Source organism: Pelophylax lessonae, assembly GCF_965119305.1.
Source record: "Pelophylax lessonae genome assembly, chromosome: 5".
Taxonomy (NCBI): domain Eukaryota; kingdom Metazoa; phylum Chordata; class Amphibia; order Anura; family Ranidae; genus Pelophylax; species Pelophylax lessonae.
In genome coordinates, this window is record NC_138772.1 from 47,957,913 (window position 1) to 47,982,583 (window position 24,671).

A 24,671-nucleotide genomic window follows, 5' to 3' on the forward strand; every position below is an offset into this window, starting at 1 on the left:
GCAGTACCGCAAAGAAAATCTGAGATCGCCGCCATTACTCGTTAAAAAAAAACAACAAAAATGATAAAAATCTTTCCCTTTGTTCGTAAACACGATAACTTTTGCGCAAACCAATCAAAATACGCTTTTTGTGATTTTTTTTACCAAACATAGGTAGCATAAAACAAATTGGCCGAAAATGTTAAAAAATTTTGATTTTTACATTTTTTTGGGGGAATTTCATATAAAAAAATGTGAAAAATATTGTTATTTTTGCAAAATTTACACTCTTTTTTTGTTTATAGCGCATGATCAAAAAATCGCACAGGTGATCAAATACCACCAAAAGAAAGCTCTGTTTGTGGGAAAAAAAGGACGTCAATTTCGTTTAGGTACAGCATTGCACGACCGCGCAATTGTCCATTAAAGTCACGCAGTGCCGAATCGCAAAATAGGCCCTGGTCAGGAAGGGGGTAAAATCTTCCGGGGCTTAAGTGGTTAAAGGTGCCAAAACAAGTAACGGTATTTGGAGTCGCTGGTAGCTGTAATAACCCTTTCCCTATTACTGCAACAAAGGTATGTCAAAGACGCAGCTCTTGTGATAACGAAGCATCTATTGTGTAATGGAAGGCTGGTCTGGATATCTGTTGGCTGGTCTGGAGTGGAGTCGTCTCTAAAAAAAGGGCCCAAAAACTAGATATGACCCTTTTAAAGGCAGCACACTATAGAGCCACAGTATGCTACAACATTGGGCACTATTAAAAATTAATGAAACCGCCAAATTCAAATTTCCATTTTATTGCACTTAATCGTTATTTGTGTATCATCATGTGAAATTCACAATAATGAGGCTAATGAGGGGCCAATTTGGCACAAGAGTAGGTAAACTGATTGTAAAGGCAAAACCAAAATAACAAACCTGGATATTTACAAATTCCTTTGCACAGTGGCCCCACTCAGCCTCTTTTCGGGTCCCCCATCAGCACTCCTGGCTCCTCCTCTTCTCAGTTTGCTACCATAGGAAGACACTTCCTATGGTGGCACACCTGCAGGCCTAATCCAGAGCTGCACTGCCTCTGGCATAGACACAGAGACACAGACAGCATGCCCCCGCCCCCTCATCAAAGAATCTTACTGACAGCAGCAGGAGCCAATGGCTCCTGCTGCCTCAGCAAAACCTGTGAGAGGGAAGAGAGAAGACAAAGCCACTACTGAATGGAATAAGGGCTCAGGTAAGTATAAGTAGAGGTGAAGGGGCGATACTGTTACCTAAATATTTTTTACCTTAAAACAGAAGTATGGGAATCAGGGTTATTGCACATTTATACTTACCAAGGTGGATGCAGCATCGGTCCGTCCGTCCCCTTTACATTGGGAACCGAACGATCGAACACCGCCGCTGAGCCAGTCCAGGCATGTGAGCGGATCCCGACTTCATGGTCGCGATCTTGCCCAAGCCTGGACCAGGTCTGAGATGTCAGCAGACAGCGGACTTCAGCCCGCTTTGTGCTGAAAATGGGTCACATGAGTGCTAAACAAACTGCACTCCTGTGATCCAAACGAGCTTTGGCTGTACTTCTCCTTTAAAAAATGTTTAGGTTCTAAAGCCACTTTAAATGGAGTTTCCATAATCTTCAGGTACCATTCAAAGCCCAATGAACCATGAGGCCCCACATTTCCCAGGACCGGTAAAGGCAGCCTTTAACTTAATGCACAAGAAATTTATATGACCTTCTTGACTCCATTGTGTTTCGCAAACATTGAACATTTTCTCATAAATCTCATGGTTTTTAACACAATTTTAGGGAAATGAAAACTTAATTTCACTAAAATTAAAAAAAAAAAAAAAAATCAAAAAAATCCTAGTTTTCAATTTGACAGAGGCTTCTGATGAAGATGTATCACTCACTGTAGTGCATGTAGCTGCAGGAGATTAGAAGAACTGAGATGTAAAAAAAAAAAAAAAAGGTTAACCACTTAAGCCCCGGAAGATTTTACCCCCTTCCTGACCAGGGCCTATTTTGCGATTCGGCACTGCGTGACTTTAATGGACAATTGCGCGGTCATGCGACGCTGTACCTAAACAAATTTGGCGTCCTTTTTTCCCCACAAACAGAGCTTTCTTTTGGTGGTATTTGATCACCTGTGCGATATTTTTGATCATGAGCTATAAACAAAAAAAGAGCGTCAATTTTGCAAAAATAAAAATATTTTTAACATTTTTTTATATGAAATTCCCCAAAAAAAATGTAAAAATCAATTTTTTTTAACATTTTAGGCCAATTTTTTTTTTTACCATGTTTGGTAAAAAAAAAGAAAATCGCAAAAAGCGTATTTTGATTGGTTTGCGCAAAAGTTATTGCGTTTACTAACAAAGGGAAAGATTGTCATTTTTTTTTTTTTTTTTACGCGTAATGGCGGCGATCTGCGATTTTTTTTGCGGGACTGCGACATTGGGGCAGACAGAACGCACCCTTGACTGACATTTTTGACACTTTTGGGGGTACCAGTGACATTACTACAGTAATCAGTGCTATATATATGCACTGTTACTGTAAAAATGACACTGGCAGTGAAGGAGTTAACTGTATTGGAGAGGGAGGGGTTAAGTGTGTCCTAGGGGCGTGCTTCTAACTGTGATTGGCTGTGGCTTGATGTGTAAGAACAGTGATCAACGGTCCTACATAGTAGAACCGTTTGATCATCATTCTTACACAGGGAGAACTGACAGGCGGCTTTGTTTACATTAGCTGCCTGCCTTTCTCCCACTGTCACGGACGATCGCGAGTGACCGGCGGACATCGGGGGGTCCGTGACCGAGCGGGAGCGCTCCTCTGGCGGCGCGCGCTCGCTCCCAAAACCCTTACAGGCTAGCGGCGTAGCCCTACGTCGCTTTGCCTGTGAGGGGCTGACTGCCGACATAAATAGTCGTGCGGTGGTCGGCAAGTGGTTAAGTCCAATAAACCCCCTGTATGTATTACTGTAATGCAGTCACGCATCATATACAGTAATAAATATTGTTGATTGGAGCAGAGTGCAGGGGGCAGAGCAATGTTCCAGGGGTGCAGGAGGATTTTAACACTTGCTGCAGCATTGAGGAACAAAAAAAAGCATCCTATTTATTACTGTATAAGTACGGTAGCCTAACTGCAATACAGTAGATAGTACAAAGGGTTCAATAGGGCTTTAAACAACTATTTTTATGTTATCCATACTAAGCAAAGTAATGGGTTGACATAAGAAAAGGAAACATAAGCAGCTGCCTTTCCTGAGCTCTCCCACCAGCCTGATCCCTCAAAAGACCACCCCAGGATTCTTGTACAAGTTTTGACTTTCTGAGCAAATGGAAATTTATGCGGGAATGTGCATGCTTCCCCACATGACAGTGATCATACCATGACAGTGATTGGTCACTCAGTCAACAAATGTTATGTTCTGGGAAGGCAGAGGAGTAATGTGTGTTCTCCCACATCTGGAAATACCTCCTGGGCAGTCTGTCAATGAATTGGGGTGATGGGGGAAGAAGGAAAAGATAAGTATTAGCGGCCCTATGATCCCTACTGGAAAGTGAACCTTTTACTTTGCCTAGTGTGGGCAAAGCAGCTGGTTTGTTTAAAGTAAATAGGAGGTATAAGCTCCCGAAATAGACTATTTTCAATTTTTAAGTGGCCAGGCTGCTCAAAATTGGTGTGTTAGCCAAATACAGCAAACCTTAAAATAAAATCCCTTTGCAGTGTTCCAGGCCCTGTTGCCTACTACTCTGATCTCCTCCCCCTTATGGTATCTCCAGGTGTGAGGCACAAATGCACCCCTATCCTTCAACAATACCTGGGTGGCCAATCTCCAGGCCTGAGCTCTGTCACATGATGGTAGGGAGCATGCCTACTAATGTGCAGGTACAGGTATCAAGTATGTTCCATATTTGTGTAGGATCTCTACACGGGTCACAGCAGTGGACATCAGCTATAGTACTGTAATATGGCACAACTGCAGGTGAAACCTTTTGTTTTCCCCTTTTGGACAGAATAGGGAGGTGTTGAAACCTCTGTCAAGTTTTTAATGCTGTTTCTGTAGCCATTGTAGATATTTTTCATCACTCTGTGTCGCCAAAATAGCTAAAAGAAGATTCCGTAACCCTCATGTAAAGTCCATTGCATCTTAACCTCCCTGGTGGTATGATTCTTTTGGATTTTAGGTGCTGAAAGCGGTACCATTATTTTGCATGTAATTCTTGTGAATGAGCAGCCCAAACCAACTGTGTATATATATATATATATATGTATATATATATATATATATATATATATATACATATATTTACATAAAAAGTACAGTAAAACTGCAGGAAAGGGCACTGGGGGGGCAATGTAATGTGATTTTTTTTTATTTTGAACGGTATCAGTGTGTTTGGTGTGTTTTACATTCGAATTTGCCGCCGGTTCCACCCCCCGGCGGACGTCACGTCGCCGGAGAGGGAAGCCGGGGCTCGCAGACGATCGGGAGGAAGCTCCGCTGCCGCACACCGCTGGGATACATCGCCGGATCCTGGAGAAAAGGTAAGTAAAACCTCTTCCAGCATCCAGCGATCTTCCTAGCGCTACCCCGAGTGGGACTCGGGGTTACCGCTTTTGGCTCTAAAATCTTACCCCGAGTCACACTCGGGAATAACCCTAGGAAGGTTAAAGTACATCTAAAGGCTCCTGCATGCATTACAGTTTACCCAAATCCTAGATCCAGTTACTATGAGATCCAACTTCATTAAGTAAACCAAAAACTTCCTTTACCCTCCCTGACGGAGCCAAATCCTTCCTCATTTGTGTCTCACGCGCTCCCTGTCCCAGTCACTGCAGCTCATAGTGGGAGGGTTTCAACAGAGCAACAGGGGCAGTGCTGTCAATCCAGAAAGCAGTGGGCAGGACTAGGTGCAGCCAGGTGCTGATTGACAATCTACAAACTTGTGAATCAGAAGTGATACATTCACTGCAATATCTTCTCATCCCACTGCAGTGAAAGCAGGCACTGCCTACATGACAGTGGCAACAATTACCTAAATTCAGGAGCAGTGCAGCATTGTTGTCACACCATCACAGGAAACTTCACTAGGTGGACTTCACCAGCATGATCAGCAGGTACCTGTGGGACTTTGCAAAGAAACTAGGATAAAAACTGTAAGTACAATTGCACTTATAATTAAAAGAGAAATTCTGGTTTATGAAAAAATAAACATTTATACTCACTTAGATAGATGCAGCATTGATACAATGCTGCATCGGTCCCCAACGTCTCTGCACTGAGAACTGAGCAAGCAAGCACCCCTGATCGCTCACTTTTCCACTCTGATCTTAACAGATAGCTGGTGACTGTCAGACACTGCCATCTGCTCTGCTCCTCCAGTGTTCACTGGAACACTGGGCTCTAGAGGGAGTGGGAGAGTCAGCTGCCGGTCCGGACATCTGGGTGGTTCCTGACTGTAAAGTCGGGATTGATCCAGTGCCTGAACCGACTGAGTGATACAAGAAAAAAAAAAGGTCGCAGGAGTGAAGAACTAACTTCACTCTTGTGTGATCCATAGGAAAAGTAGGGACAAAAAAGCTTTGGTTAAACTTCTCCTTTATTTTTTGCAGCATATATATTTTAAAGGGGAGACCATAGTTCGCAGCAGTGCCCAGCAGTGATTCCAGTCAGTGCCCTCAGTGATGCCAATCAGTGCCCAGCAGTGGTGCTAATCAGTGTCCAGCAGTGATGCCAATCAGTGCTGCCTTTCAGTGCCTGCTCATCATTGCCGCCAATCAGTGCCCATCAGTGCCGCCTATCTGTGCTGCCTATCAGTGCCCATAAGTGCCACCTATCAGTGCCTGTCAGTGCCACCTACCTGTGCCTATCAGTGCTCATCAGTGCTGCATATCAGTGCCACCTATGAGTGCCCATCAGTGCTGCATATTAATGCCTTCTCATTAGTCTCACCTCATCAGTGCTGTCTCATCAGTGCCCATCAGTGCAGCCTCTTAAACACACATCAGTGAAGGAGAAAAAAATACTTAATTACAACATTTTCTACCATTAACAGAAACTAAGAAAAACCTTTTTTTCTTTCGTTTTTTTTTTTTTTTTTAGCAAATAAATAAATAAATAAACAAATAAAAAACCATGTGGTGGTTAAATACCACCAAAAGAAAGCTCTATCTGTTTAAAAAAAATTATACAAATTCATATGGGTATAGTGTTGTATGACCGTGCAATTGTCATTCAAAGTATAACAGCGCTGAAAGCTGAACATGTTACAAATCCCTGTTGTTTACATTGCACTGAGCCAATAAAAAGTCTGAATCTTGATGAATCTCATGGCACTCTCAAAGTTGGGGAACCAGATGTTCGACACTCCCAGAATTATTATATTTGGTAGAATCGTCAGCCGCCAGTTTCTCTTCACTACAGCAGAGATTGCTAGTAAGTAGAACAGGGAATATTCAATGTCTTCATTGCAGGGCGTACTTTATTTAACAGTTTTATTTTAGCAGCAATCGCTTTAATTAATAATCCATTTTGTACTTGGTGTACTAAAGTTCATACAGCGCAAGAAAGACTGTAGATCAAAATTACATAAAAATACAAAAAAGGGAAAAAAAAATATACAATGATTGCTTTACATGTTAGCACCACATACAGATCCGTTATTTTGTCTCCCTGTTTTGCTTTGTGTTTTCTTACAAATCGCATTGCAGGCAGTCAAGCTGTACTGCAATTTTCTTTTCTAGAGAAGTGCGGAATGTAAATGCTTCTTAGCTTCGTCTTTGAAAAGTGAAATATGTTGGGTTTCTTCGGCAGCTCAGAATAAAGTGCTTAATGACTACAATGTGCCTTGTATATCCTGAAACTTTAATTTAATCTACAATTAATGGAGGACTTGTTTTAATAGGCTTAATACAATTAAGAAAATGATTGCATTTCTGAATGATATGTTTGCACAGATTAAATTATAGTAGATGTGCACTCAATGGAAAAATAGATTGCTTATATAAGTTTGGTAGGAGGATGTCAGAAAAGGGTTCTGCAATGGTTAGGGGCCACGTCTGACCTTTGGGTTCTTTATGGCGTGTTTATTTGGAATGAGCCGACAATGCGTGGCAACGGAAACAATAACAACTCCTGCAGCATTTTTTCCTGCAGCGCACCATACCATGTTGCATGTACATTGTGGTGTGCTGCAGTGCTGGTAGTTGCTGTACTTGAGACTTGGGGCGCTGTCCTAAATGAATGGCGTTGCAACATTTCACGTGAACTGCAGTGCATTGCTGTTGATTGTCCTGTATTACCACAATGCAAAGGTCTGAAGGGGCCCTTACAGTGAAGCTGTCAGGGGGCATAAAACTGCTGTAGCAAAACCCTTTGAAAAAAAAAAAACTTTTACTTGTACCTGTCTGGCACCCAGTATGTTGAAAATTTGCTTTCTTGAACTCTAGGCACCAATACTATCTGACACTTCCAGGTGTGTCGAACAGTGTGTCCCCTGCTGGCCACTTTGCTTCCTCCTGCTGACCCTTATGTCACTACAGGACACAGAATAGCTGTGTGCGGAGACACAACTGTCAGGTCCCCGTCCATCTCTATGGAGGAATCAGATGGGAACCGACCGTCTGTCCATTCTCATCCGATCCCATCCGATCCGCTGGACAGATGGAAAATAGGGTTTCCATCCATCCAGATTTGACGGATCGGATGTCAGCGGACATGTCTCCGCTGACATCCGATGCCCCATAGAGATGCATGGGGGGACCGTTCAGATCCGCCAAAAAAAACTGATAGGCAGATCTGAACGTTCCGCCTGTGTGAAAGGGGCCGAAGGGTAAAACAAATCTTAATTCCTAAGCACAATTTTGCAACTTTGTGTTCCTAAAACCGTATATATCATCCCAACTACTTTGTACATCCAAAAGGATTATACGTTTTTTCAGGACAAGTTGGGCTTTCATTTGGTGGTAAATTGCTAAAAAATCAGGAGATATCTATATTATCAAAGGAAAAGTGGCCCAAAAATAGTAAAAAAAAATTTTTTTTTTATTTTGTTTTAATTTAACTGTATATTTTGAGTGACTACCATAACCTACCCAGTGGTGTATTTTAGTTTTGTGCTGCCCTAGGCAAGACTAAAATTGGGCGCCCCCTCCTATGTAAATTTGCCCCACTCCTTTTTTAACGGATGTGACTCCCTCCAAATTGAAGGACTACAAGTGCCAGCATGAACCCCTGAGATCTCACGAGAGGGGGGTGGGTGAGGTAGAGAGAGAGGGGGGTGGATGAGGGAGAGAGGAGGGGGCGGGTGTGGGGAGATGAGAGAGAGGGGGGGATGAGAGAGAGAGGGGGTGAGAGGGAGAAAGTGGGGATGAGAGAGAGAAAGGGGGGGATGAGAGAGATGAGAGAGAGGAGGGGTGAGAGAGATGAGAGAGAGGGGGGATGAGAGAGAGAGAGAGGGGGGTGAGAGAGATGATGAGAAAGAGAGAGAGAGAGAGAGAGAGAGAGAGAGAGAGGGGTGAGAGAGAGAGGGGGATGAGAGAGAGGAGAGAGAGAGAGAGAGAGGATAAGAGAGAGGGGGGTGCGAGAGAGAGGGGGGGTGAGAGAGAGAGAGGGGGAGGGTTTAGAGAGGGGGGTGAGAGAGAGGGGGGATGAGAGAGATGAGAGAGAGGGGGGGTGAGAGAGATGAGAGAGAGGGGGGGATGAGAGAGAGAGGGGGGTGAGAGAGATGATGAGAGAGAGAGAGGGGGGTGAGAGAGAGAGAGGGATGAGAGAGATGAGAGAGAGAGGTGATAAGAGAGAGAGGGGTGCGAGAGAGAGAGAGAGAGGGGGTGAGAGAGAGGAGGGTTGAGAGAGAGAGAGGGGGAGGGTTGAGAGAGGGGGTGAGAGAGAGGGGTGAGAGAGAGCGAGGGGGTGAGAGATGGGGGGGTGAGAGAGAGTGAGGAGGGGTGTGAGAGAGAGGGGGTGAGAAAGAGGTGGGAATGAGAGAGGCGGCTCTAGAAACCAGTGGCCAATAGAGTCTCAGGTGGAGGGGGGGTGGCTTCTTTGCTGCCCCCCTGCAAAGTGCCGCCCTAGGCCTGGACTTTGTTGGCCTAGGCCAAAATACAGCACTGAACCTACCACCAAAGAAAAACCCAAAATAAAGTCTCCTGCTACAGACTATCACAGCGATACCACATATGTTAATAAAAAAAAAATCACAAAATGCAGCCCAATAAAACAGTCAATAAAAGTCTTAAACAGGAAAGATGCATCCAAAAGAGGAAAGAAGCCCATAGGGTGCATCAGGATTGGTGTAATAGGTAGCATCCAAGTGCCAAAATCGTGTAATCCCTCCACCGGATACGATTATGGCCACTCACCTCAAAAATATGACCCCTGAATGAACAGGCTGGTCATAATAAGCATTCCCCTGTGGGGGTCAGAAATCCACACACGACCAGTGTCAAGCTGGAGTGCCGGGTCCTCAGCGATATTTACAGCATATAAATTAAAGCAAGACATATCGTGCTCTCTGCTGATGGTTTTAATTAAAATGATAGAAAAAGACACTTACAAACCAAGCACTTATCGTAAGTGCAACGTGGAGCGCTCAATGTGTACAAACAGCAATCGGAAGATAGCCGCGGGTGACGTCAGGCGTGACGAAGGCCATTGAGCGCTCCACATTGCACTTACGATAAGTACTTGGTTTGTAAGTGTCTTTTTCGACCATTTAAAATAAAATACTAACCTTGGCACTGACCTAGATTAAACCTTGTAGTTTACAACGCCATCCCCAACTCAGCCCCCAGCTACATGACAAACCTGATCTCAAAATATCAACCAAGCCGCTCTTCGGTCCTCCCAGAACCTCCTGCTCTTTATTTGTCTTGTCACCTCCTCCCATGCTTGCCTCCTGGATTTCTCCAGAGCTTTTCCCATCCTTTGGAACTCTCTACCCCAATCTTTTTTTTTAGTTGGCATACATCAATTTATGCACAACAGCACTTTACGGAAAACACTACCACATAAGCAATAGTTATATATTTGCCACATATCTTTATTTACATTCTTTACATATTCCCACCCATCAGGTAGTGCCACAAACCAACATTCCACACTAACAATTTGATACCGTACCCCAGATTCCTAGGGGTAAGTTGGTGGCAGCTTACACCTCCATTTTTTTAGCAGTTTTTCTAGCAGAATATTTTTTTCCGTAGCGCTGGTCTTATTAGTTTTCCTTTTCACATTACACAATATAACTCAAGGAGACACAGATCACAGTTTAGGGCACAGCAGGAATATCATCAGTCAGATCACAGTACCATCAGTCAGTGCAAAGTAGATCCGGAAAGAATATGTACTGTATTCTACCATCAAGATCATACATGTCACAGTAGACGTGTAGGCATAACCCGGAGAACCATGGAGCATAGGATGGGGGGGGGGGTTAAGAGGGAAGGAGGGGGAAATGGAGGGGGGAATGGAGGGGGGAGAAGGGATGGGGGGGAGAGAGAAGGTAGGCGGGGGGGGGGGGCAGAGCCTAGAACCGGACCAGAGCACATTTTCACCAACTCACATTATGTCCAGGCGCAGACAACATGAAGAGACAACAATTACCCAACAACTTGGGTTCCCAACCAAGGGCCCCAAACCTTAATACATTTCTGGGGACATCCACGGCTATATATGTAAGTTTTTACAAGGGCAAGACTGAGTCTACCAAGGCTCTTCAATGTGACACCCTGGGGGGTCGGCCAATTTCCATTTAATCAAGATCACTTGCCTTGCATACAACAGAAGATAGAACACAAAAAGTTGCATATGTGTTTTAGGGGAGATTGTATCACAAACTCCCAGCAGAAGCACTCTTGGCTCCACAGCCATAGAGAGAACTCCCATGCCCTGTATCTCCACCACCACTGCTTGCCAGTATTCTTGTATATAAGGACAAGACCGTACCATATTTATAAAGCCTGCGGACATCCAGCAGATTGAGTAGGGTATATCCTGGCAACCCTCTGCAGAGTATAATATGCCCTATGGAGAAATTTTAACTGAATAAATATGTCCTTTGCCGATATCATCCTAGATACATACCACTGAAGGCCCTCCTCCCAGTCCTCAACATCTAGTGTCGGGATATCACTGTTCCAGATAGAGTAAAGTCGAGTGCCCTGGCCCGCATCCCTGCCTGCTATTCTAAGGTATATTGAAGACAGGATTCGATCAGCATTCTTGGTGACAAGGAAGCGCTCCACCACATTAGAGGCCATTTTTATTTCGGTCAGAAATTGTGACTGGGCCGCATGCCTGAACTGCAGGTAACGGAACAGCATTGAGGACGAGAGACTAAATGTAGTTTTTAGGGTTTGAAATGTGAGTAATCTACCCTCAGGCATGATAATCCATCTTTAGACGATCCCTAAAAATCCTTCTCTTTAAAGAAGTCTATCCAGCTTCTAACCAATACACTGTTTCACTTCCTTCATCAGCTCATCCCCCACAGCTATTACCTTTTGTATCAACTGACCCTCCCTCTTAGATTGTAAGCTCCAATGAGCAGGGCCCTCTGATTCCTTTTCTACCAAATTGTATTGTAACTGCAATGTCTGCCTTCATTTTGTTAAGCGCTGTGCAAACTGTTGGCGCTATATAAATCGTGTATTATATTATTAAGTATTTTTTCTTTTATTTTTTTTAAATATATTTATATATTTTTACACACACTTGTTTTTCCCTCTCTGCAAGGAGGAACAATGTATCTTTCCTCTCCATTCACAGTGACTGATCTCTGTGGTAGCCAATCAGAGGCTACCACAGTGATCAGGTGACCTGAAATCAGGCATCGTTAATACGGGATCCGGGGCTCTCAGTAAGAACCCGGTCTCGGTGCTGGGACTGCGTTGTGTGGCACGCTCCCAGAAAAGAGGGAAATACACAGACATGCAGCCCCCGGGCAAAAAGCCCAGTGCAGTGTGACCGCATAATTGTATTACATCAGTGTCAAGGGGCTAAAGATACAACTCTTTGAAATACTACTGTTGCTCTGTATCAGCCATTCTCAGCCAGGGTTCTGTGGAAGGTTCCTCCAGAGGTTGCTTAGGGTTTCCTTGAGCTGTGATTCACTGACCATCGATCTGTTTGTGTCTACATAGTTTCAAGTTCAGTGCCACTTGGAAGAGCCAGCGGCTTGACACCAATAATATTTATTAGCTGTCTGTAAGGGTGACATTCTGACCATCACTTAAAGCGGAGTTCCGGGCACAAAATCGACCTGATCGATTTTGTGCCCATCCGCTTGCTTTGCTTCACCTGAAAAGGAATTGGATAGTTAGGATTATTTATTTTTTTTTTTTTTACTTACCTCGTAATTGTAAAAAGAAATACTCACCTTTTTTCACTTCCTCCCTCTGTGGCCGCAGCCCGCGCCGTCACTTCCGGTTTGCAATGATTCCTGGGAGCTGAACGTCATCGCTCCCAGGAATCAATGCGACGGCATCGGCCCCGCTCATCGCTTCCGGTGCGACGCCACATTCCCTGCTAAACAGCTTCTGGGCATGCGGCGCCGCACCGGAAGTGACGAGAGGGGCCGGTGAAGGCGCATTCTGGGGGAAGAAGATGCGGAAGAGGACGCAGAAGAGGATCGCGCTGGCTTCAGCTGCCCACAACAGAGATGGCAACGCTGTAGAAGAAATTTTATAAGTGAGTATTTCTTCTTGCAGGTAAGTGCGAACCGGGACAGATCAGAGGCTAGCCATTGTGGAATGTACTAGCCCTGACTGTCCCGGGGGTATGTTCATTGAAAAAATGTTTCTGTGCCCGGAATTCCGCTTTAAAGGAGGGTCTTTGCTACACTCACCACCAATGTAAAAGGCATTCTTCCCACTAACCTCTAATGCCTTAATTTCAGCTGGGGTTCCCTGAGACCTGACAATTATTTCAAGGGTATCCCCTGGATTAAAAAGGTTGAGAATGGCTGCTCTATATCATGACATGTCAGGAAGATATTAGGGCAAACTTGTGAAGTTTCTGAAAAGGTACAGTTTAAGTCAAGGTTTATTCTACAAGCATTCCTATATTCATCAGTAACAAAATCTTGGCTCATTCAGATGCTCCTTCAGAGAGATCTCAGTCAATGATATCACATTGCATTAAGTGTGAAATATTATCTGTATTACGCACAGCATATTAATACAACTCCTGGACTTTCATAGAGCAGCATTTGTAGGAATCCTGATTAATAATAAAATTCCAACTCCTCCAACACATGTTACATATTATCAAGGAGTGCAGAAATCTTAGTTTGGTACAATTCAGCTTGACAGAAAAAAAAGAAAAACCTCCTTTAGTGGAAGTTATATTGGCAACACTTGCATTGTAAATCTTATGTTAAATATTAGCTGGCAAATAAGGGATGATGAGAATTCAATATAAAGAAGGGTTACATACAGGCAATTACATAGGATAAAAAAGTTAGACCTCTGTGTGTGATGCCCATAGCAATCAAAATTCCAGGAATATCTCTGGTGAAGATTAAAATTGGACCGTGTGTTGTAACTACCACCACTCCATATTGTTTATGATGAGTCAAGTGTTATCTGTGAAGATTCTCATTCTTCCAGATACACTGGAAACTATAGAGATAGGACCACAAAGGAGCCTCGATGAGGCACTGAGGCTTTCACATTTATTTGCAAATGTAATCTCAAAATGTTATTCATCTGAGAATTCATTCATTCATTCACACTGGGGCAATCCGACTTGCCGGGGCGACCTCACAGGTCGCGGTGCGCAGCTCGCACCGCGACCTCGGAGCGGACGGCACGGACTTCATAACATTGAAGTCAATGCAGGTCGCTCCAGGTCGCCCCAAAGAAGCTCCGGACCCTTTTTCTAAGTTGGAGCGACTTGTGTCGCTCCTATTAGAACGGGTCCACAGCTTCTCTATGGCAGGCGACCTACGGCGACCTGTCAGGTGACCAGGTCGCCTGACAGGTCGCCCCAGTGTGAACGGGGTAAATGTAAAAACAATGTAATATTTCTTAAAAATCTGGAATAATACAAAACATGATCACATGCACATATTATATATCATATATTGCTTTCCTCATCATCCGTGCCATATTTAGGTGATAGGTTTCTTGCTGTGACTTCAATAGGTTTAATGGGTTAATAGCACGCTTCATCAGAAAGATATTTAAAGTCAAGCTCTGTGGTAGATATGTATATTTATAAGTGTTAAAACCCGCGCTAAAGTGAGAATATAATAAATATTTCCTGAAGCTGCTGCTCACTTAGGTAAAAACCAAGAAAAACTAAAAAACAATCATAAAGCAGCGCTAACAGCCATGTAATAAATAGTGAAAAGTAAAGTGAACCAGTGCTTATATATAATCAATACATACAAAAATTAATTATCAATAAAGTGCATCAAATGGATTAAAGTGCGTTCATAAAATATTCATAGTGCAAATAATGCAAATAGTGCAAAAAGTGCTGAATAAAGTGCAGTCCAAAGTAAATAGTCCACTTGAAGTAGAACTAAAGTGCTGAGAAAAGTGCTTGAAGTATTCCACATAGGTGCTCTCAAAGAAACCCTTATGGGGATGCACTCACCAGACCTAGACTATAAACAAGCCTCGAACTGCAGCAATATTCACTGGATGGATGGGTCTAGTACAGCCTCCAAACACCTCTGATCCAGCTTCCTCTAAGCTCTCCCCTTAATCAGATGTTCATAAAAGGGAAGGAGCCAGACATAGTGAAGCCCGTAGGTTGTTTTATTTAAATAAAATATATTAAAACTACTCACAAGAGTGTAGCATTTAATAGCATTAGTGTGCAGTAAATCACAACGAAACAATCCACTTCTGCGTACGCTGCCGGCGTGCGTTCCACGGTGGTTTCAGGAAGTGACGTCATGTGATGATCCTCTGCCCGGAAGTACGTTGACGCGTTTCGCCCGCCTACTATGGGCGTTATCAAAGGCAAAATTGGCCAGTTCATGTGTAAGACTAGTCCATATCAAATCTACATCCACAAAGGCAATTAAACACAGCGTCCATATGAGCTTTTTTTTTTCCCATGTGGATGTAGATTTGATATGGATTAGTCTTACACATGAACTGGCCAATTTTGAGCAAATATAACTGAAAGTGAAACATCTATTTTGAACCACTGGCTATTCCAAGGGCAGAAACTGGATTTTTTTGATAAGCGTGGTCCATTTCTTCTAGGAGGTGCAGTTGTTGGTTGTACTGTCTAAATCAGGGGTCTTCAAACTATGGCCCTCCAGTTGTTCAGGAACTACAATTACCATCATGCCTAGTCATGTCTGTGAATGTCAGAGATTTACAATGCCTCATGGGATGTGTAGTTCTACAACAGCTGGAGGGCCATAGTTTGAGGATCCCTGGTCTAAATTATGCTATTTGTGAACAATTTATATATCTACCACAGAGCTTGACTGTAATTATCTTTCTGATGAAGCGTGCTATTTACCCGTGAACTGGGTTGAGGTCACAGCAAGCAACCCAATACCTAAATATGGCACGGATGATGAGGAAAGCAATATATAATCATGTGATCATGTTTTGTATTATTCAAGATTATTCTAGATATTACATTGTTTTTAAATTTGTTTTTAAATTTGTACAAATCAAATTTTGAGATTTTACTCTATTTGCTTTGGATACCGTTAAAGTCTTGATTTTTCTAGATAGGTTTTTGGTATATATTTCCATAAGGGATGTGGTACCTGACACAATAGTGTCCAAAATACTGAAGGTTCCCATTTGGAATTCCTTCCTCTCACCTATTTATTATTGATAATTGAAAATGTGTGCAACTAAATCCTCTGTCTTTGATATACACTGTTAGAACAGATCTTACTTGTTTTTTTGCAGGCTAGCTGGTAAGTGTGCTGGGAAATTATTTGTTGTTTGTAAAGTGCCTCCTTCTTCCAGGTCATGGTAAAGCTGGTAGTAGTTAGTCACAATTTAGCCACTTCTTTAGTTCTAAAGAGTATCAGGAAGATACTCCAGCATTTATACCTACACAGGTAACACAGTCACCCCAATCCAATCCCCTGACACATTGCACGGTGATTTGATTAAGGTGACCGTGCTGCTTGCGTGTATCTAAATGTTGGGGTATTTGCCTGACACTCATTAGAACTAGAACTAAAGAAGTGGCCTGGATAAGCTATGAAACATATTCATTGTTGCAGAGCAAGTCCAGTTGAATGTGACCAACTACCACTATCTATAGCTGTAAGAGTTTTAATTGGTATGGACTTCAGTGATTACCTTGGTTGTCCAGAGTTTGACTGTCCAGTCAAAGGATGATGTCAGGAACAGATGAGAAAAGTCAATGGATCCCACTGCGCTGTGGCAATTGATTCCTGTAATGGGCCCTTGATGACCTTCGAACACCTCACTGATCCCGGCTTTGCTGTGGGTAAAAAGAGGGTGGCAATTACCTTCCACATACATAACACTACCCAACCAGTACCAGGACAAGGTCATCTAGAACCCAGGGTGAACATGCCAAATTTGCCCGCCCTCCCAAGATGTATGGCCATTATATGTCAACAAAATCCCCTCCCCTCTGCATGCTTACACCCTCCTCCCAATAGAAAATTCACCCCCCTGCTAAAATTTACCCTCCAAGCACAAATCTTTCCCCCTTCCACCCCCCCAGCTCAAATCCTCTCATTCCGCATATACTCCCAGCACAATTTCCACACCCCCCCCCTATAAAGAATCCCTCTTCCTAGCAAAGATTCTTTACCTCTCAAAGTTCCCCTCCAAGCACAAATCCTCCCCCCACTCCGTATTCCCCTTCCCAGCACAAACTACCCTCCCCCAATCCTCCATACTAGCATAAATCCCCCCCTCCCCAATTGCCCTTCCAAGCATAATAAATGTCCCCCAAACAGCCCCAACTACAACCAACCCCCTCCCAAAAAAATAAAACAATAAATGTCCCCTCCTAGCACAAATTCCCCTCCTCCCCTACCATATTACCTTTTCTAGCACAAACCCCCTTCCTAGCACAAATCCTCTTTCGCATCCCTCCTCTCAACACAAATCACCACTCCTAGCACACCTCCCCAAATTTCCCCTCCTAGAACAATTTCTCCTGTTGCCCCTCAGATTCCCCCTCTCAACACAAACCCCCCCCCCCCAATCTCCTTGTGGCGCCCCTGTACCTCACAATACCACAGTGCCCAGGGCAGCCTCCTCCTCCTGCCCACCCCTTGTCCCGACTCTACCTTCAACTATATCTTCACTTATCTATACATTTTTAATGAAGAAGGAGGAAGGGAGGAGAGCCGGGATGGGAGCAGGATCTCATAGAGCACTGGTGAGTCCCAGGTTGCACCTCCTCCCGATGAGGTGACAGGCTGCACCCCCAACACCACCTTGAAGTGACAGGCTGCAACCCCCTCCCCCAGTCCAAGAAGGTGGTGACTTCTGCACAGCCAGCTCTTGGTGGCAGGGAGGTTGGGGACCTCTGCTATAGAGTGTCACTTGAGTGACAGATCTTAATCTGCTGACATCACATACAAGATGGCGGCACCCAGCAGCTGTCTCTGGCCTTTTGGATGTACCACAAGAGAGAATTTTACAAGTAAACAAACATTAAATGCTTGCAATTCACTTATAAACCTTTGGGAAGATTGTTGTTAAATGAAAGGGTCTGGCAACAGGGTCTCTAACTTTTGCAAATCCACACTTTCCTTACCAGCGCTAAAATCTCTCTGTCCAGCACAGAAATGTATCTCTTGGCATCAAACACCACTGATTCAATCCACCTTCACTGAACCGTACATTTTGCAAAATACAGAATTCCAATTTAAAACTGATGTTGAATGGCTCTGTATACCTTCCATGACGGCAGGCTGTGTACACTGTCCCCTCCTCACTTCCGACTACAAAATTATTAACATCTCCAGTAGGAAATGCCATCCCAGTAACTGCCACTGGTTTGGATTTATTGTAGACGAGTTCCATACTTTCCTGGAATAAACACAAAAACCATCATTAAGGTGAGAAATTCTTAATCATTCTTTACTTATTATGGGGTTAAGTCAAGGGAAGAGCTAGTCAAAGTGATTTACTAAAGGCAAAAATACTTTGTACTTTGGAAAGTGCAGTTGCACCCTGTAAGTGCAGTTGTTCCAGGACTTAGTAAATGAGGAAAGCTTCACTTTGCAAATAATACCCAAGGAAAAAAGCAAAAAAAAACAATATTTTTGCTTGCACATGATTGGATGATGGAAGTCAGCAGAGCTTCTGCTCATTTACAAGCTCTGGCTGAGTGCACAGTATATTTGCATTTAGTAAGTAATGCCCCGAGCCTGCACTGCCTGAGAATAGTTGATAAGTGGATTTGGGAGGGCCCAAGAAAATATTTGCCCAGGGTCCAATCGATAATAAAGATGGCCCTGCTTGCAAGATTTCCTACTTCCTGTCCCTGTGTCTGTGAAGACATGCAGGCTGGAAGAAAGGAAGATAGGAAGTGAGACATGCAAAGTCTCTTCTGTTAAAGAAATGCAACATCAGCCATGCCAATCCAGAGATTTAAAACTCACATAAGTTTATTGGAATGTCCACAATGTTGTCAGTAAAGTTAAACCATTAAAAACCCAACAATACCACTCCAAGGTCCCCTGGGCATTGATGGAAGGAGGTCATCCAGTGCTGCATGGGGGGCGCCAATCCAAAGGCCCTAAGAAGGATGGAATGCGAGGCGCACTAAAAGCCAGTCAGGGCGCGCCCGAGTGACATCACTGACGTCCTGAAAGTGACCTGTGGAACTGGCGGTAGCACTAGGGCTAGTCTCTGATCTAGCTGAAGAATGTTATAGCGTTTTCAAAAAATTTTGGAAATAGACATGTATTTGTCATTATATGCAAAAAAATGTGTACCATAAATTATGTTACAAAAGTGCGCTAATAAATCAAGAGAACAAAAATGTCCATATAAATTAAAAGAACAAAAATGTCCATATAAATATTTTCAGGGTGAATCAAAAACTTAAAAAAGTCCTTTGCATCAAAAAAGAAGTGATCCCAAATAAACACAAGAAAATATACTAATAAATGATGGGTGTTGAACGTGATGAAGAATAGGTGATTTGACCTCTTCCCAGCAAACAGCCCAAATACGTGACTATAACACAATTCAGTGATGACACCCAGTGATGTGTGTGGACTCTTACCACATGTGAGAGAGATGAGAGCATATACGCAAATCCAATTGGCCAGCTAGATGGAACAGGATCCCAACTGGAATGGATAGATCGTCAGCTTCTCGGTTGGGGGGATCTGTGGGCTCCCAGAGGTGAGAATGCCACCAAGGAGATCATACCAAAAAGAGAATGGGACTGATAGTGCATTACCTCCAAATTTATTGATAAAAACAAGTGGAAATACATAAATAGTATAAAAATAGTATATTTTCTTGTGTTTATTTGGGATCACTTCTTTTTTGATGCAAAGGACTTTTTTAAGTTTTTGATTCACCCTGAAAATATTTATACGGACATTTTTGTTCTCTTAATTTATTAGCGCACTTTTGTAACATAATTTATGGTACACATTTTTTTGCATTTCCGATTTTTTTCACAGTGCTGCTTTTACCATTCAATTCATTGGTTCGCGCACCTTCTTTCATTCACAATTCGTCATTATAGGTCATTATGAACCTAACTGTATTGGAATTATTTATTGACGCTAAGGTTGTATTCTTTATGGAAGGAATGATATGTGTATCAAAGGCCTCCTGCAATAAAGTGCCTGCCCTCCCTTAATTTTAAACTTTTTCAATTTTACATTCCACTTTAAAACTTCTGCGCCCTCTTAGTTTTAGGCAGAGGCAAAAATGGCAGTGTGAAAACTCCCCTAAACATCATGCTTTAATGACTAGTAGTAAATAAACACAAGTTTTCTTGTTAGCAGAAAGTTAAACTTTCCTTTTTATAAGAATGCATTACAGCTGGTAGCAGACTGCTCCAATTAAGGCATTAGGCAGAGTGGTTCTCATGGGGTAGAGTCGGCACTCACCTGCGGAGTTGAGAGCATATCCAAACTCCAGGAGCACAATTTCCCATCCGTGGAAACGGTAATAAGGTTGTGTGCATTTTGTGTTCCCACTACATTCACGCAGTAGATGGGATGCTGTTAAAAGACAAGCAAAGCTCTTAGAGTTCATGTGATCTGTGACTGTTTGGACGTTGTAAATACAGAACAGGTCTCTTGATGAACCTCTGTGCCAATGTTTAAAACTGGAACATTATATTAATATGAATATATTTAAAAAAAAGCTAATTACAACCACTAATTTAAAGTACAATTTTAGGCCACACTTTATTATCTCTTCCTGTATCCAGGGCCAGGTTTGCCTCTAGGCACAGTAGGTACATGACTATAAGCAGTAGAGGTAACGGGGGCGACATCTCCCTGTATAATTATTTGCCACACCTTTTATTTCCATCATCTGTAGTAATAGTAATTTCATATAAAGTCATTTACAAACTATCACAATGGTTTAAGCCAGGTTGGTGCTAAAAAAATAAAGTCATATTCTGTGTCATATAGGTGACCTTAGTAGGCTTCAGTGATGAAAATCTAGCACTGGTTGTACCCAGGTAGGTTATGATCTCTGACTGATTTTTGTTGGGAAATGCTCACTCAATATGCTGTTCCCTGCTCTCGACCTACAGTACTCTAGGCTGGCATAGCTGAGTAGTAGCCACACCCTCCCATTTCCTAATACAGACTTGCTTTGCAGAGGAAGAAAGGGCGTCAGATCCAACTGATTACTGAGAAGTGATTCCAGAGTGCATTGGTTCTAATATTGGTGCTATTTAGATTGAAGAGTCATATTAAAGCCAGCCATTCACAGTTCAAATCCCGGCTGGTTCCTGCTGAACCATTAATGGGCGCGCTGAATGTACCCAAGTTGACTGATTGATCAACTTGGGTACAACCAACCTGCTGGATTTGCGTGGGATTATCGCAAGTGGCTGCTATAGCCGCTAGCGATAATCACTGTCTTCTGGTGGAGGAGATGGCTTTCCCCGCCCGCTAAACCCCCGCCGCCAGGAGAAGACAATGTCTCAGCAGGAGGGAATCCCCTGTCAGCACTGTCTGTGTTGACGAGGGAATTGTGCAGAAATTTGCACCATCTATGGCCTGCCTTACACTGCACAACTGCTGAAACAGGAAAATAGAGGTAAGACAATGAAAATAGAGGTTGTGAGTACAATGTAATCAATTTACTAAAACTGAAGAGTGCAAAATCTGGTGCAGCTCTGCAGAGAAACCAATCAGCTTCAAGATTTTTAGTCAAAGCTTAATTGAACAAGCTGAAGTTAGAAGCTGATTGGCTACCATGCAAAGCTGCACCAGATTTTGCACTCTCAAGTTTTAGTAAATCCGTCCCTATGTCTATGTGATTACATATCTATTTCTGTGACTTTAGTTGGACTTAATATTTTAGGTAGGCGCTGGCGAGTTTAACAACTAGGTAGCTTCTTACACCTCCAAGAGACTGCCCTGGTGAGATTTCTGGGCTGGGGAAGCCATCCTTGCCGGGAGAAGACAGTGATTATCGCTAGCGGGTAAGGGGTTGATCAATTCCAGATGACCACAGGGCGCAAGGGGCACCAAGAATGGGATACCAAGCAAAGTCCATGGATGGGACTTTGATGTGCCCCACGGCCGTCTGGGATTTTTCATCCCCCTTTTCCCTGGTCCTGGTTATATCTGGGTGAAACTTCTGGGAGCCCTGGTATGTGTTGTGAATCTGACATGTTAAATAGATTGATTTTGAAAGTACTCTTTGCATGCATTTTTTCATTATGATTATATTTTCTCACATAGTTGTACTGTAGCACTTTAATACTTCCTGAGGAAACCAATGTGGCAAAACATGTAGACGACAAAGTGCGCTTGGAACTCAGTATAATCACTGTATAAATAAAATATATACTATATGCTTTTATATGGCACCTGCAAAATCCCATCCTATCTCTTAAAAACATGTCTAGTCTTTATTTACATCTTTTTACAATGCAGCAAAACCTCAAAACTGTGAAGGGCATTTATCAAAAGTATCTTATTGTTTGTAGTTTCTCATCAGTTGCTTCTTGGGACAGATTTAGTTTATGTATGAAATTTTGTGTAACAAATTGGCCAGTATGACAATTAACATATCTGTGTGTAATTTAAAAGTACTTGTTAACATTTTTATGTTCTGCAACAGTGCTAAGGTTACATTTCTTTTCTAAATAAGTGCTAGAAGATATGGCACAGCTGACATATTCTACTTACAGACAGTATTTGGCCACACATTTACTGAGAACAAAGTCAGCTGCTTTGTTTGCAAATAGGCCTAAAGATTAATTCTAACATTTTTGCATGTGTATTGCACAATAATTAATACACAACTGCTTAACCACTTTAAGACCGGAAGGATTTGCCCCCTTAATGACCAGGCCCTATTTTGCGATTCGGCACTGCGTTACTTTAATGGACAATTGCGCGGTCGTGCGACGCTGTACCCAAATAAAATTAATGTCCTTTTTCCCCACAAATAGAGCTTTCTTTTGGTGGTATTTGATCACCTGTGCGATTTTATTTTTTGCGCTATAAACAAAAAAAGAGCAACAATTCTGAGAAAAAAACAATATTTTTCCCATTCTGCTATATGACATTCTCAGAAAAACAAAATTTAAAAATCAAAATTTTTTAACATTTTAGGCCAATTTGTTTTCTGCTACATATTTTTGGTAAAAAAAAAAAAAAAAAAAATCGCAATAAGCGTATTTTGATTGGTTTGCACAAAGTTATCGCGTCTACTAACTACGGGAAATATTTATGCCATTTTTATTGTTTTTTTTTTTTTTACTAGTAATGGCGGCAATCTGCTATTTTTTGTGGGACTGCGACATTGCGGCGGACAGATCGGACCCCTGACTGATATTTTTGACACTTTTGGGGGGACCAGTGACATTACTACAGTAATCAGTACTAAAAATATGCACTGTTACTGTAATAATGACACTGGCAGGGAAGGGGTTAACATTATGGGTGATCAAGGGGTTAATTGTGAGCCTAGGGGAGTGATTCTAACTGTGGGGGGGGGGGCTTCTGAAATGACCATAGATAGATAGATCCTATATAGAAGGATCACATGGGCTCTATGATCATTGCAGGGAGAAGAACGGTCAGCTGTGTTTAAAACAGCCGACCGTCCTTCTCTCTCAGCGGGGAATGATCGCGGGTGTCATGCAGCAATCGGAGCCGCCTGACAAACGAATCGGCTTCCCCGCTGACGAGCGGGGGCAGGAGCGGAAGCGCGCGCGCCACGTGCTTGCCCCCTAGCCTCCTGAGAGTGAAAGACGTATACCTACGTCGCTTTGCCCAGGAGCAGCCGCCTGCCGCAGTAAATCTGCGGTAGGCAGTCGGTAACTGGTTAATAAATGTACCCCAGCTAGGGGATAATAATTGATCCTGTCTTAATAATTGCAGCCACTAATCTGTTGCATTTATTTTATAAAGCAAGTCAGGGACAAATTCATTTGTAGCACCCTGTTGAATAGGTTGATAGGAAAGCTAGGCAAATTTAGGTAATTTTGGCTTCACTGTAACTACTGTAGTGGAGCAGTGTTTGATTACTTTGGCCTGTTCTGGACTCTGCAGGCTGTAGGTTTGATTGTTCTCTCCTGCCTTCTGGAGAATTCCAGAATATAGTGGGTTGGGAGGATGCAAACCAGCAGTCTGAATATTTATGTGGTCTCAGCCAATCCCTAGGGGGAGGGTGCCCAGTTAATGGCTCCTGAATGCATAAATAGCCTGGAGCTTTAGGCAGCCCAGGGGTTCTTGTCCAGGAGGAGAAGTTCCCAGTCTGCTGCCCTTCTGGGAAGCCCAGCTGAAAAATCTACTTGTGCTCATCAAGGTCTCAGCTGCGCCAGAGCTGGGGGGCCTGTTCTGCTAAAATCTCTGAAGCTAAGTGAGGGAATTCAATGGGGATCCAGTCTAGGAGACTCACAGAGGAATTGTCTTTCTGATACTGGAAGGAAGAATCCAAGTACACGAGGACAGACCTGAAGGGAAAATCCTAGTGACTGTTGCTGCTGATATACCTAGCAAATCTTTTTTAAGTGCTTGCCTGGCCTGAGACATTGATGAAGGTTTCCCGGTGCCAGTGGCGTAGCGTGGGGGGTTGCAGGGGGGGTGGGCCGCACCGGGCGGAACATCTGGGGGGGGCGCACTTGCAGTGTCACTCTGTCTGTCTGACTCTGACATACACAGTTCACACACTGTCTGCGACTGCCTCCATCTTTACGCTGGAAGATGTCCAGAGCGGCCGCCCTATGGCTGAAAATGGCGGGTCAGGGCAGGGCTGGACTGTGCCTCACCTGTCCATTGATGTAGGGTGGGGTGGCGCTGCAATGCCGCCTCTCCTCACAGCTCAGTCAGTTTAGCAGCGAGTGAGTCAGCAGCCTGGCGCTGTCACAGAGTGGGGTTTTTTTTTTAATAACCTGTTTAGAGACAGAGGCTCTAATAGGCTTTAAAAAAGGGTGGATCCGGGGCGCAGAGCAGTGCACCCCGAGCCCACCCATTGTGTGACAATAGCGAATGAGAATTCGCTATTGTCACACGGATCCTCCTCCTGGCCAAT

At 43.3% G+C, this 24,671-nt stretch overlaps 1 protein-coding gene across 2 annotated transcripts in view; it reads right to left on the minus strand.

Moving 5' to 3' along the window:
* Window positions 1–24,671, minus strand: part of DYNC1I1 (dynein cytoplasmic 1 intermediate chain 1) — a 684,705-nt gene that overhangs the window by 254,420 nt on the left and 405,614 nt on the right. For both annotated transcript variants that reach the window (XM_082258382.1, XM_082258383.1), the window contains 3 exons: window positions 20,048–20,161; window positions 17,866–17,999; window positions 16,284–16,428 (listed from right to left, as the gene is read on the minus strand). In XM_082258382.1, the coding sequence (XP_082114508.1) occupies window positions 16,284–16,428; window positions 17,866–17,999; window positions 20,048–20,161 (393 nt within the window). The remainder of the gene's footprint in view (window positions 1–16,283; window positions 16,429–17,865; window positions 18,000–20,047; window positions 20,162–24,671) is intronic.